Source organism: Micropterus salmoides, unplaced genomic scaffold (assembly GCF_014851395.1).
Source record: "Micropterus salmoides isolate LMB-PRFRI ecotype aquatic unplaced genomic scaffold, ASM1485139v1 Ms_hic_scaffold_18, whole genome shotgun sequence".
NCBI lineage: Eukaryota > Metazoa > Chordata > Actinopteri > Centrarchiformes > Centrarchidae > Micropterus > Micropterus salmoides.
This window is the reverse complement of record NW_024040928.1, coordinates 19,015,294-19,029,695: the sequence shown is the minus strand read 5'-3', so window position 1 is coordinate 19,029,695 and position 14,402 is coordinate 19,015,294. Positions and strand designations below refer to the sequence as shown.

Genomic DNA, 14,402 nt, shown 5'->3' with positions numbered 1-14,402 from the left:
TAACTAAGTACTATAATCTCATAATGTATAAAATATGTAGCATCAGTGACAGGGGCCATTTTACTGCAGAGCAAGTAGGCTACTTTAACTTTTAAAACTTTAACAGTCTGGGATGTTACACTAATGTCAAGTCCCCATGTCTTACTTGCCTTGTCACATTAACACAAATCTTTACTGCACACACTTGTCAATATACACATCCCATCCTCGTTATTAACACGGTACAGCTCTTTTAATTTTAAAACAAATATATTTTACACATTTATTATAAATTTCCTTAATATTCAAGATCTGTGACTTGCAGTAGCCTACTTGTTTCTCTTTTCTCTGTTTATTGCGACAGTTACACACCAAAATACCAAGAGACATTCCTTGTATGTTGAAAACCTACATGGCAATAAACCTGACTCTAGCTGCAGGACTTTTACTTGTAATGGAGTACTTTTACTTAAGTTAAGAGTTCGTTTCGTCCACAACTGACTTTGCACCATATAATCCAATGAACTTTTAAATCTCATCCCACTGGATGAACTTGATTCTGATGCTCTGTGTGTAACTGGCTGTGTTTAGTTGTTCTTATTTACCCTGCTGTATCTTTCTCTCAACATGACTGCACCATCTGCTGACCTCCATGATGTACTACAGCTCAAAAAAAAGACAATGGTGCTGTGAGTAGAAAGATAAAGACTTTATTTGATGGTGAAACCTAAATAAGATCTGCGATTACAAAACAGGTTCCCCCACGCAGTTTTTAAACGTCACAGAGGTCGGAATGCTGTACAGACAGAAAGGCATCAGAAGAGTCTGGACCTAAAAATATGAAATCAAAAGTAAGAGAGCAGGGTTCAGAGGGAACACCATTCAATTTTAAAAACGCAACACGTTGTTCCTATGATCTATGGCAGTCAGATGAACACATTTATCAACCCCCAGCCTCAGACACTGGAAAATAAAAGCAAATGTACGGTTGTAATGAAGTCTGAAGATGCAGGGAGTGAACAGGCATTGATGGTCAAGATTACTTGTAAAAACAGTCCTGTGGGATTTTCTGGTGTTAAGCGTAAATTTTCTTGATATCACTACTTCATAATGAACTTTGTTTGGATATAAAAAAAACCAATACACAAAATCAGCCCCATGTGTATTGTAAAACACCAGATCAGTGGAAAGACAAATCTTTGTTTGACAACCATTTATGTTCCCAAGCACTGACTGCACTTTCATAGACCACAGAAACAATATACTGTACATAAAATCTTAAATTGAGTGGCATTTCCCTTTAAGTAGCCTCGAAACTAACATATACACATATACGCACTCAACAAATATACACTCAAGCACATCCTGTATCCCATCAGAATCCTCTGCACGATGAAACATTCAGAAATATTTGCCTTAAATACTCCAAAAAATATAGTACTGTGGGTCTTTTTATTTCTTAAATCCATTTGTTTTAAAGGAATAGCTCGACATTTGGGGAAAAACCATCCTTCTTGCCAAGAGTTTGATGAGAAGATTGATACCACACTCATGTCTATATTGGCAAATATGAACTACAGCCATAAGCTGGTTAGTGTAGCTTAGCATAAAGACTGGAAACAGCTAGCCTGGCTCTGTCCAAAGGTGACAAAAAGCACCAACCAGCAGCTCTCAAGCTATTTCAACACTTTATATTTCATTTGTCTGATCGGTACAAACAGCCAAGTGTAAAAACTTTCAGAAAAGAAAAAAAATTCAGAAAGTGTGCAAACGGTCCTTTTAACACTTTGGTTTTTGTATGGATCAAACAAACAAGATAAAACATTTTAATTAGCTCGTCAAGGACAGAATTTAAAATGTGTTTTAGAAGTGTTGATGGCTGGATTTAGACCAAAAGCATCTTTGTGCTAAAAAACCCCCAAAAAAACCAAAACAAAACACAACGGGGTGCTTTGGTATTGGTGTTGTTTAAGGTACCAATGACACAATGTAATACGATTCAGGAAGTAACAGTAACAGAAGTAGCAGATGAATGCATTCAAGATGCCAAAACAATGCACAACGGTTTGTAATAGCCTGACAGGATTTTGCAACTCTGGAAAGTAAAATAAAAACTCTATTATCTTTGGTCACGACGTCCGCAAAGTCAAAAGAAGGCGTATATGTTACAAAGTAATCTACCAGGAATGTATGCTTGTATGCATGTGACTGGCCAACGTAGCTCCTCGCTGTATGACTCACTTTGCACCAAAAGTTGAGCCTGGTTTAAGTTTCCAATAAATGAGGGCTGTGTTTATCTCATGCAGGGCTCAAGTCGGTCTGACTTTAGAGAGAGCTGGCTGGGTCCCCCTGTTTTCAGTCTCTGTGCTTAGCTAAGCTAACTGGCTACAAGCTGTAGCTTCATCATTATAGTACAAACATGACAGTGATTTCATGTCATCGAACTCTTGAACCATTCCTTTAATTCCAGTCAGGCTGAAAAACATTTCAAAGCCCTGTCTCAATACTTTAGTGTAAATAATCTTACAAATGCAGGTGTTGTGTTACAACTATTAACCTCACGTTTTCACCTAGAAAAAAAACAAACAAAAAAAAAACATTTACCAACACCAAAAATAATCTACAAATATGACATCTACCCCAATAGTGAACATGTTTTAACTTCATAGTCCCAACTAGAGTCACTTAGAGAGATATAAATCCATATCTGAGATTATTTGTTTTTAGGATTTATAATTTTTTGGCCATTCACCTCCCATTCTCTCATCTCTAATGGGAGACAACTGTCCTCCGGCTTCTTCTGCTCCTGATAACAGCCCTTGTCTATACAATAATGGACACCAAATGTCTAATTATGAATCTGGTCCCATCTGCCCCAAATACTCCCAAAGTCTGCAGTTCCCTTCTTCCTTAAGGTGTGCACCCAAATGTTGGCAGCAACAAGGAAAAAGCACATTAAAAAATAGACATCTTTAAATAGCTATTCAGCTTGTCTAAGTGCAGCACAACTGGAAACATTAAATTCAAGTCATTATTACTTTCTTCCCTCCCCAGTATCACACAATGAATATAGCAAAAAAAAATCATTTTCAGTTAAGAAACTACATGTGAAAGGATACATCTTTGATCAGACAAATAAACAATATACTGCAGCCACACTGTAACATCCAAAAATAGTCTTAAGTTGAAATATATAATTTTTTTCTGCCAAAGAAATGCTGGCGTTCTAAGTCACTCTAAGCAGATTTGTTATACTGTTGAGGTGCAATTTGTGTTTTTCCGTCTCCGTTAATCCTCTACTGACAGTCCTGAACACGATGTCAAACCATTATGGAATAAAAAACTGACATCCGGTGTCATTTGGCACATGGGGTGCTCTCACTGGCTGCCACGCTGACGTCTGGCTCTTTGTTGTCTGTGGTGACGACAGCAGCATCAACGCTCTTGTCCTGGTTGTCATTGTTATTACTACTATTGTTGTTGTTGTTGTTGTTGTTGTTGTTCTGGACACTCGGGAGCCTGTGGCTGTTGTTCTGGACCAGAGTGGCGTTGCTGAGTCGCAACTCCTCCAGCTGCTTCCACAGCTCGTCCCTCTCCTGCTCCTTCTTCTTCTCCCTGGGAAGACAACATTTTAATACTTATTTTTTTGGTAAAAAGATAACAAGCAGAAACAAAAATATAATCGGTAAATGCCAGCAATTCTGTCCTAATTAAGGGTGCAGTATCTTCTACAAACAGGCAACTCCGAAGTAAGAGCAGACTACACATCTCTCCGAAGAGATTTTCAAAAAGGGGCCCACAGTCAGAACTGATACACCGCTGATTAAAATGGTGGAAAAGAGCAGCAATATGATAATAATCATTAATAAAACATTCTGTAGCCAATTGGGTTATAAATAGACTCAATTTCAACTCAATTTTATTTCTGTGAACACTAATATTTTCTCCTGCTGTGATAATAACGTATCATGTATACCAGACTTCTGTAAACCCATAAAACAGATTTCTAACCTCAGACGGCCAAATGAAAAACCAAGGAGTCTGTACTCATAACCAAACTGCGAGGCACCATCAACTAGAAGCAACTGATCAACCTTAGCTAGGATTTCCTCCTTCAAACTGCAGTTCTCAACCTCGGGGCCGTAAAGCCATGGCATGACCCACAAATGTTATCTCACAAGTAGAGCGTCAGAGTAGAAAACACACCCGGGGAGAATGTTTGAACATTTTCACAGATAATAAAGTATACGACCTTTTGTCCTTCACCACAGTTACCACAGTGATCATTTCTTTAAACATGAAATTATTTATATGCAGAGCCTACATTCAAAATGTGGTACAGGGTAAAGTGTACGATGCAAGCAGTGCGTAAACCTTTTACAAAACCAAAACGAAAGCTGGAAACATCCTTTGGGAGGACCATGAACCTGGCTTTACCGGTCACCTTGTACTAAATACCACCAGAGCATTCAGTTCTTGGTGTTCAGGACACAGATTGTATTTAAAAGAGAGAAACACATTTAAAAAGACAATAAAACAGATTAAAATCTTGTAGCTTGGAAAGCCAGGTCCCATTGGATGCTTGGTGGCGATTTATTTCTGTGTCTGATTGGTCAAAAGAACCTTTTCACCCAAATCTACAGTAGCTTATTTGTATTCAGACCCCCTCCACTTGTTACACATATTGGGTTATCGGTTTAACTTAAAATGATGAAAATATATTTTTTTGCCAATTAATTCATACATAATTACCTAGAATGATAAAAGAAAGACAACGAAATCTACATTTACATATCCAGGGTTTAAAACTCTCTGTGATGGCACTCCAAATGGAGCTGAGGTGCTGATTATCCTTGAGATATATCTCAAACTTGATTGGAGTCCACTTTGGTAGCAAATTCAAATTATTGCACATGATTTAGAAAGGCACGCACCTGTTTATATAATATATTTAAAGTAATATATATAAAACCTCTTCTATCTATTAAACCACTGGCTGGTTAAAAAAAACAAAAACACAGTTTTGTGTCCTGAGGAGCAGGATTGAGAGATGGTGCATTGATTTATTCTCTCTTGGGACAAGTTAATATTTTTTGTTTGTTTCTTTGAGTGTACGTGACAAACTGTTTTTTGTAACATCAGGGACAGTTACTGAAATTGGCCCAGTGAGAGTGTTCAGGTCTTATTTTACGGTCTATGTTTCATATTCTGGAAGTGTCCTTTACTCACCGCTGCCTGTCTGCTTTATAGGAGGAAGTCAACTCGTCAAACAGCGTGCAGTTCATCTCCATCAACGTCTTCAGCACATTGTAGACCAGAGCGACGATTGTCCTGCAACACAGCAGAGACACTGGCATCAGTAACACAACTGGGAAACATAACGCACAACACTCGAGCTGCAGTGTTCATTTAGTGGAAGAACGGGGTGGCAATGGAGCAGAGGACACATGCCTTTGGTGTGAGAGACCTGGGTTCAATTCCCCACTGTGACACATCCACCAATGTGTCCCTGAGCAAGACACTTAACCCCTAGTTGCTCCAGTGTGACCTGACATATACAGCAATTGTAAGTTGCTTTGGATAAAAGCGTCTCCTAAACGATAAATGTAATGTAATTAAACCTAAATTATCCCTCAGTAAAAAATCCTTAAATTTAAAAAACGGTCAGCAGTTTTCATGAGGGATATTGGAAATATTCCAATAAATACTATTAACAGAGCGTTCTGTGGGCTATCCAGCGTTAAGACGACATTCATGCACATCTCAAAACCTGGGCTTATTAAAGATATACTATATATAGACTAGATATACTGCCACGGTTAGGTGGGATTTTTAAAATTTTATTTGTAATTTAAGTGAATTAACTATTGAAATATGATTACTACGACCACACATAACGTAAACTTCTCTATTAATAAAACCAGCGTACAAAAATCTGAAACATTTGAACGGCATCCAGCTACAACCACCAATCCAGGGGTTGCGATCGGGCCCACCTCTGCTTCAAAAAGCCTGTCCTCCTGCAGCTCAGGGCAGTTTCTCACTCCCATGGCGAAGTTTGCCTCGGTGCCACCTGTTGTGTATCAGTAAGCGAGTGTGTTTTTTCTTTTAGCTTCTGCTCAATTCGGAAAACTCAAGTGTGTGTGGTCTCAGTAGAGAACTAGTGGCTTGTTTTGTATATGGTTCATCTAGAGAATTTTGGGCAAGGGATTAGTTTCAATACTGACACTGCTCTAACTCACGTAGTGTGTTCATGTTAAGATTCATTAGGTTCAGGGGTGCTGCGCTCCCTGTGTTTGGTTTTGTTCTTATTTAGACAGAAAGGTCTTATTTTGACTTCTATTCTTGTTGCCCTGTAGTTAATCCCTCGTTTAGGAGGGATCTCTTTTGGTTATAGTTTTCATTTGTTTACGCAGCACCCACTAGCCCATTTTACATCTGTAGATTTTGTTGAAACTCTCTCCTGAAAAATAAACAACTTCCTTTTACTGAGAACAACTGGTTTATGTCTATGTTTCTTTCCCTTACACGAGCTGAGAAGTAACAAAAGTCATGTAATAACCAATATATTAAACATACTGCAACTATTCTACTGTATTAGGTTATTTCATGAAATATAAGTTTGATACATTTGTTGGAAAATGTTACACTTTTTCTGGAGAACAATGATTTAGATCTTTACTAACTTCATGCAGAGTAGCTGACACTTTAGAAGGAACTGGAAGATCTGTAATTAAAGATGTGCTGCGTATATTTTTCTTCTCTGCTTTACTCTGTTGAGTCTAATGATTTATCATTATTATGGTTTTTATTCTTGTTTTCTTCATTCATCTCAAGGTCCTGCTTGTGCCTTGATAACTTCCTGTGAAAGTGTGTTTAAAAAACAAAATCATTCTGTAGCTATGCAAACATTGTCATTAAATAAACTGCCAAAAGCTAATTACTTTATGTCAACATGCAGCACTTATCAAATGATACATTAATATGAATTGTAAGTATGTAGAGATCTATATTACGTTTATGTCCGGGCACAATGGTAACAACGTGTGAGACATTGTGTTATCGTGGTGGCGCCTGTTTGTCTGTCTGTACTGTGTACGTGTAAACACAATATGAACAGCAGCCCATGACGGCAGCTTCATACAAACACAGCAGATTTTCTGTGCATGGATGTTTGTGAACCATATATAGAATCCAAGCTCAACAGGTCAGCTGATGATTCACAAATGTGGTTGAAAGCATTAATCATTAAGAGCTCCTTTTAGCTCTGATTAATAACACGACAGGTTTTCTTTATAAAGCAGAGGATCTGAATAACTCTTGAGTTCCCATGGTAATTTAGCTTAGCACGTGTTACTGTGTGGGAAGGATTGTTTAGTTAGACAGCTTGGCTGTGAGGGCCTTCTCCAGACTGATTTACTTACGGATTCCAGTGCTCTTTGGAGATTCTGTACAGGCTACCGAACATGATTGGAAGAACCTTGTCAATGTTCTCCTCGATGAGGCTGAGAATGTACTCGTTATTCCAAAAGTACAGCGCTCGCTCTGCTACCTGTGAGGACAGAGACAGAAAGACCGCAGTCAAAAAGAATAATCCCATCATGAGGCTGACTGAGTGGGGCTGCCTTTGATTTTCCGCCGAATTAACTTCAATCATGAAAAGATTCAGATGAAAGAGAACAAAAAGCCCCTTTCAGAGATGCACTTTGCTGCATAAATGTGATGGCAATTTCACATGCCACATGTCACGTCTGAAAATCCTTTGCATTAAGAAAATATATTCAGTTGTCAGTTTTAGGTACCCCTAGCCCCTGTAATAAATTCTGACTTCATGAAGGTTATAATGCTCAGTTTTTAGAGAGGTGTTGATTTAACTTTATGGTCGTTTTGGAGACTGCATTTTGTGGCTCTGCTGACGTGTATTGTATTATGATACACTGATGATTGACGAGTATTATTAAGGGTTCTACAGAAAAATATTCTAAAATCAATCTCTGAAACAGGTTGTGACAAAAAAGAAAGAAAGTGGCTCTTTCTATAAATGTCCTGTCTGAATAATAATGAACATTTACCTAACAGACATATAGGGAACACTATTTAGCATTTATAAGCAGTATACGAAGTATACGATTTAACATAGTACACTTGTTAAATGTTGTAGTTGTACACTCATCTAAAGACATTTTTATGTGTTTTTGAAAATACCGTATTTGTCAACCAGTCTTCTGTGAAGACATATTTGTCATTATTACACCTCTGTTTTACTATATTATCAATTATATCTGTTCTCAACCAGCCCACAACTTATGGATGTCCACAAGAGGAGTTGTGGACAAATGCATTAAGAAACACAGTTTCATGTACTTGCAACTACATTGTTGTGCGTTATAAACCATTTATTAAATGCCTATATAGCGCTTATGAATGCTGAATAAGGACTTTGAGTAAAGTGAATAACAAAACACCATAACTTTAACGACTTCACGAAGCATCAATGATATTCATGTCTAAAGAAAGCTATGGGCAAAAGTTGTCTGTATGTTTCTGTAGGTTTGTGTCATAAGCGTACCTGAAAGTGTGGATTGGCAACACATTTAGAGATCTGCTTGAACAGTGGCTCCTGGATTTTCTTGAATTGCGTTGGCTCAATGACATCCAGAATCTCCTCTATTTCACCCAGGAACATCACCTAATTAGACGGGAGGTGCACAACATGAAGCAACATTAAGATCTGTCTGACGACTGTGATAAGTGTCAACGTGTACTGACATATAGACATGCAGAATTACCTCTTTCTGGCTGCAGGTTTTAGGCCAAAACTTCAGCAGCCCACGGATCACCTGCAAGGAAAACAGAATTCTTGAGAATTTATCTCTAATGTCAAAAAAAAGAAAAGACTTCAACAGTCAGTTTGAGTGGGTGGTTGCTAGCACTCACTAGAAATGTCTCAGTGTGCAATGTAGACTATTTTAGTACTTGTGCTTTGAGTGGGTGGAAAGTTAAAAAAAAAGTACCGGTTCAGTGAGTGTAGGATCCTTCTCCAGGAACTGAACCACACAGTAGGCCAGCTGAGGGACACAAAAGACAAACAGTAAATGTCCCCAAAAACTGCATCAGACAAAGGATGCGTTATGCAGAACCTCATCTGAAAAGGCATCTCTTGTTTAATGTGTATTTGCGCTGATTTGCTATGATCAGTGTGATTATCATTATAAATTTATTCTTTTCCCACTTGAAGTTTGAAGATACACTGAAACACACCAATAACCACTGAACCAGAGCATTTCCACTTCGACACCACCAGGAGATGCTATAGTACAGAGATTACATAACGAAGACAATCCTCAACATAAGCTGTATAGTTTAGCTATACACTACTTCAAATATTTTTTGCTCAGTTATACATGCAAGTTATAACAAAATAACAGAATTAACAGCAAAGACAGTTTATCCTACCTGTGCATGAAAGAGGGACAATGCTTTAGCGGTGTGTAACGGGATGAGCACCTTCATAAGGAACTGTTTGTGTTCTGCCTTCAGAGGCAACGCAAACCCATTGATGATACTGTGAAGAGAAAAACAACAGAACATTGTTGATAGATTCCTGTACAGAAAGACAAAAGAGCAGCACAGACTGAATACTACAAGATCAGATCAGGGCATGGGTGTGTATATATTTGGTTCCTGAAGCAGAAAAGAAATATAGAGAGAATTCATTGCAATGGTAGCATCAAAATGACAGAAGAGAAGGAGCCTGAGGAGCCTTTTAGTTTCGGACTGCAAGAGAGCACAAGTCCTCCACGTGATTGGACACACACATTCTCCACAAGCCGGTTTAAAACCTGGACTGTGTGCAGTAAAGCTATGAGGGAATAAAGACCAGGTTTCTATGATACTGAGGATTATATTATATTATATATATATATATATATTTTTTTGTTATTCTTTCCATCTTTCCTTGAGAGTGATGTTGTCAGTGTTACCTAATGTCAAAACAAATAATTGGAATAAAGGGCAGCAAGTACCCGAAGCCAATGGCTGAAAGTGCATTCAGTATTTTACACCCTACTGTGTTTCCCATCAACTGAACTTTTTATCAAGAAATCTCTAAGCTTTGTTTACACACACAGTATTTAAAGTCAAAAGGATGTTATGGTGGTTGTTCTGCACAATGTCCACATGATGTCACATGACCAAACGTTATTACTCACCTTCCTAGGATTTCTAGTAACTCAGCAACTCCATTGAAGTGCTCAGTTTCATAGATGAACCTGCAACAGCAGCAGAAATTCTTATTATCATTATGAAACACATGAACCCAAAAACACATCACAACTCTAAAAACACGGCATCAAATTGATTCACAGCTCCCAATACTGTGTTCTTTTTAAATATCATCACACTGATTTAGGAGTTTATAATTAAAATTTCAATGGTGTCCCATGATCATTATCATGCAGAGTCAGACCATAAAGCTAGGATTTAATATTCTTTATATAAAGTTTTATATGAATATCGGGCTTTCTGCAGATAAGTAGAGCCTACAGAAATCTTATCTTATATCTTTGGTCAAAAGACTGAAATATAGCTGGAGACGTTAAATTGACTCCTCGTATATATAACTTGATGATCCATACATCATTCATCTCTTCTGTTTGGTAACCCACTTCCTTGTAGCTGTGCACCCATGGTATGTACAGACAGAGCCTGACAACTGTGGCACTATTTTTATTCTCAGTGACAGATGGTCAAAGTACGTGCACCCGTTTTGCCACCTTGCCTGTTGGAAACGACATCAAGTGTCCCCCTGTTTCAATCATCTAAAGCCCGCTGTCCCGCAGCAACAGGAGCCGTAAAAGAATCGACACATTGCAGCTGAGAATATTTGATGCCTCCGTCCAAACATTTTTCCTCTTTACTGAAAACCAAGACCATAAACTCCACACTGGACATTACTGTTAACAGAGTTAATGGAACATATTTTTCGTATGTTTAGGGGAATCAGATAAGCCATGCCTTGAATGTCTCAATGTAAAGGCGCACACACACACACACTCTGTTTATCCCTCTCTCTTCTTTTTGTACTAGTCATAAAGGCAACATCATAACTTTTTAAATAAAGTTAATATTAGGACAAATAATGAGTTTCAGTATTAAGTGGCACCCAGTAGTTCCCTGTTTTTAAGAATGAAGCGGTATACAAGTTGAAGCATCTTTTTTCAGTCCTTTTTCCTCTACAAAATAAACATCTTAATAAAAAAGTCCTAATTTGTGTATGATTCAAGTGAACAAAATTAAACATTTATTGAACATCTGTTTTATTGTTTATGAAAAAAATTATATTGCGATAATTATTGTTATTTTTTTTATTGGCCAGCCCTACTACAACCCCTGCAAAAACAACTTTTTGGCACCTGGAACTATTGTACTGGTTGTACTAAAGTTCCGGTGGTGCAAACGCCATATAGGACTCTTGGTTCCTTCCTTAAAGTATTTTATTCTCAGATATGGAGGCAATTGCTCCAAAGCACTGTTCCAACAGGTCAAAAATACTACATGCTGATGACATGTAAAAATAAATAAAAGGAAACAGGTGTTGGGATCTAAAGATTGTTACTATCATTAGAACGGTTGCATTGGCTTTACTGAAAGCAGCAGGCCCATCAAGATTACAAATATTGTATGTAATGAACATTACATACATGCGCTTTTGAAAACTGTATCAGCCTGTTTTGCCTGTGTTTGTGCAACTTATTGCTGTAACAATGTCTTGATGCTGCCTTACTTGGCCAAGTCTCTCTGGACATTTCACTCACAATGAAACTTTTTCCTGGTTAAAGAAATAAAACAAAAGAAAAAGAAACACCGACTACGTGATAGGACATGATGCATGTTTTCCTGTTTCTGTTCTTAGGCTGCCTTTTGAACCTTTCACTCACCGCAAGAAAATGTTGTTGATCTGCTTCCTGATGAAGGCCCGCAACCCCAGAAACTTTCCATAAATCCGATGCAGGATGGTCTTGAGGAAGTCCCTCTCCCTCGGGTCCTCACTGTCGAACAGCTCCAGCAGCTGACAGGACAGACAGAGAACAAGACAAACACACTCTTGCCTCAGTTTTCAGTCCTGATTCATTTTAAAGATACAATACTATTTTTATGATGTCTCCATTAGGGCTGTCCCGAATGTCAGTTTCATTTTATTTAGTTTCTATTGAGGTTTTCAATGAAGCTTCCAAAACAAAATCCTCAATTTGAATGAAGTGATTCATTGGATTTAATGAGTCATGTCTTTTTTGATTAAAATAACTTTCTTCATTGACTATGACTTTATTGACTTTTATCAATTTAAGTAGAAATAGGCAGCAGCAACATCACAACAGTCTAGTGCAGAAGTTTGACGCAACCGACACTCACTCGTCACGCAAACGACGGGGGCTATAACCTAGGTAACAATGTCACAAACTACCAGAGCCGAAATTTTTTTGTTATGGTGGTTATATTCATTTAGGTTTATGGTACTGTTAGAAATAATCCTGTGCAACCACCATATTATTCTATAAATATTATCAATATTAAATAACATTTGTGTAGTCTAAACATTATCTGCTATACCACAGAAATACTGTGTTACAGAATAAATAGACATGCAAAACCAAAATAAAGGCTGCACGGCATTTCAATGTTGTGTCAAATGTTGCATTATGAATGAAGCTTCAAACTAATTGGTACAGACCTAGACTCGCACACTGTACCTATATTGTGATTAATTTTTGCCACTAAAGTGAAGAGAATGAACATTAAGACAAAATCTATCTTTGTATTCATTTTAAATTTTTTTTACCATCATGCATTACGAGACAACTCATTCAATATGTGGCCCTTGCAATGTGATGTTTGACCATTTTCCTTGAGGCTTAATAAGCCTTCCTTCTAAAACACTGCAGGTTTCTCTGATATTGATACTGAAATACTGCAGTTGGGTTGTGATTAGTTGTTGTGAAATTAGTATATGTCGCCCCCTGTAGGCTTACAAGCAAACTAGGGAGGCCTTTTCTACTAAGCCTAACAAACGTATTGTGCTCGCTGTAAGGCAATAATTTGGGCAAATAATATAAATAGCTAAGTCATATCTTACCAGCTACCAACATCTTATATAACAAATATACAGTACGTGTGCCTGAATGCTCCGTATTGTAAACAGATGTCAAATCTCTGACATTTAACAGCTATTTCCAGCAATATATGATGATTCATTATTACAATATTGTTGAGGGCCGCCAAGCCAACGGCACCGAGTTGAAAAGGAATGTTTTCAGGCTCAGCTCAGCTTCAGCATGGTTTTTATCTTCTACTAGTCTGCCATCAGCAACTCAGTGACAGGTGTCTATTTTTAAACCTACTTATTTCCAGGAAATGGTTCATCATGGACACATTGTTCTCCTGTACTGCACTGATTCAAAATTCATTCAGCCACAAATATTAAACCCTGGGAGTTCAATGGTGGAACCAGTCTGTGTTGCAACTGAACTGCGGTTACGTAGCAAATGGAGGTTTGCTCAAGGGCATCACAGTCCCCACGTTTCAAATGTTGCCAATTCCCGTTCACCTACTATCTCCTTCCATAGGTTACTTGTATCTAAAGCCAAACCACTATTACTGTAGCTTACTGCAGATATATATCAGTATTGGTGTATGTCAGCCGATTAATTATTAAGTATTTGGAGTACAGACATGCAAACGATATGATTTGAAACAGTGTCACCCCTGTGTAGTTTGCCAACCAGAGAGCAGTGACAAGTTTATTTTTCACCTGTAAAATGTCCTAGCCACATTTCTAGGTTGCAATGGTACAAAAAAAAACTTAAGGGAACCTTATCAAAAATGTCTTTGTTATGGGATGTGTCAAGAAAATGAATATTGGCCGATATATCATTATTATTAACTGTTTATAATGCGATGTTTGAATGTCTTGTCTGTCTTTGGCCCCCAGGAAGTTACTGCAGTAACAATTAAAGGGGATCCTAAATAATAATAAAAATTTCAAAAAAATAAATATTTTTTAACACTATAGTTGTATTTTCATCCATTCTTCTCATATCACTGGAATGATGTTGGTACTAGTTAAGATATATTTAAAAAGCCCAAAATCACAATTTACAAATTTTTATCAAAGGGATTTACAATCTGTACAGAATATCCTCTATACCCTTGATTTGGATTAAAATTATTTAATTAGGGCTGTAACGGTTCTGAAACCAAGACCGAAATCGCAACACAAAAGTCCATGGTCTTGTGTCACGGATCTGAGAGACTGAACTGTGACACACCCGCTCCCCTGACTGTTGAGCTCTCTCTCTCTCTCTCTCTCTCTCGCTGGGTGGGCTCAGTAGCGGTGTATATATATCGTATTTGTTGAGCTTGCC

General features: G+C 37.8%; 1 protein-coding gene across 2 annotated transcripts in view; it reads right to left on the bottom strand.

Moving 5' to 3' along the window:
- Positions 1-667: 667 nt before the first annotated feature.
- The window catches only part of ppp2r5a (protein phosphatase 2, regulatory subunit B', alpha isoform), a 44,427-nt gene continuing 30,692 nt past the window's right edge, over positions 668-14,402 (bottom strand). Inside the window, exons 5-13 of one of the 2 annotated variants that reach the window (XM_038726235.1) lie at positions 11,919-12,049; positions 10,191-10,250; positions 9,436-9,544; positions 8,994-9,047; positions 8,769-8,819; positions 8,549-8,668; positions 7,404-7,531; positions 5,209-5,310; positions 668-3,594 (exon numbers count right to left, since the gene is read on the bottom strand). In XM_038726235.1, coding sequence (XP_038582163.1) covers positions 3,336-3,594; positions 5,209-5,310; positions 7,404-7,531; positions 8,549-8,668; positions 8,769-8,819; positions 8,994-9,047; positions 9,436-9,544; positions 10,191-10,250; positions 11,919-12,049 — 1,014 coding nt within the window. In that variant the 3' untranslated portion in view covers positions 668-3,335. The remainder of the gene's footprint in view (positions 3,595-5,208; positions 5,311-7,403; positions 7,532-8,548; positions 8,669-8,768; positions 8,820-8,993; positions 9,048-9,435; positions 9,545-10,190; positions 10,251-11,918; positions 12,050-14,402) is intronic. The other variant, XM_038726236.1, reaches the window with a different exon arrangement.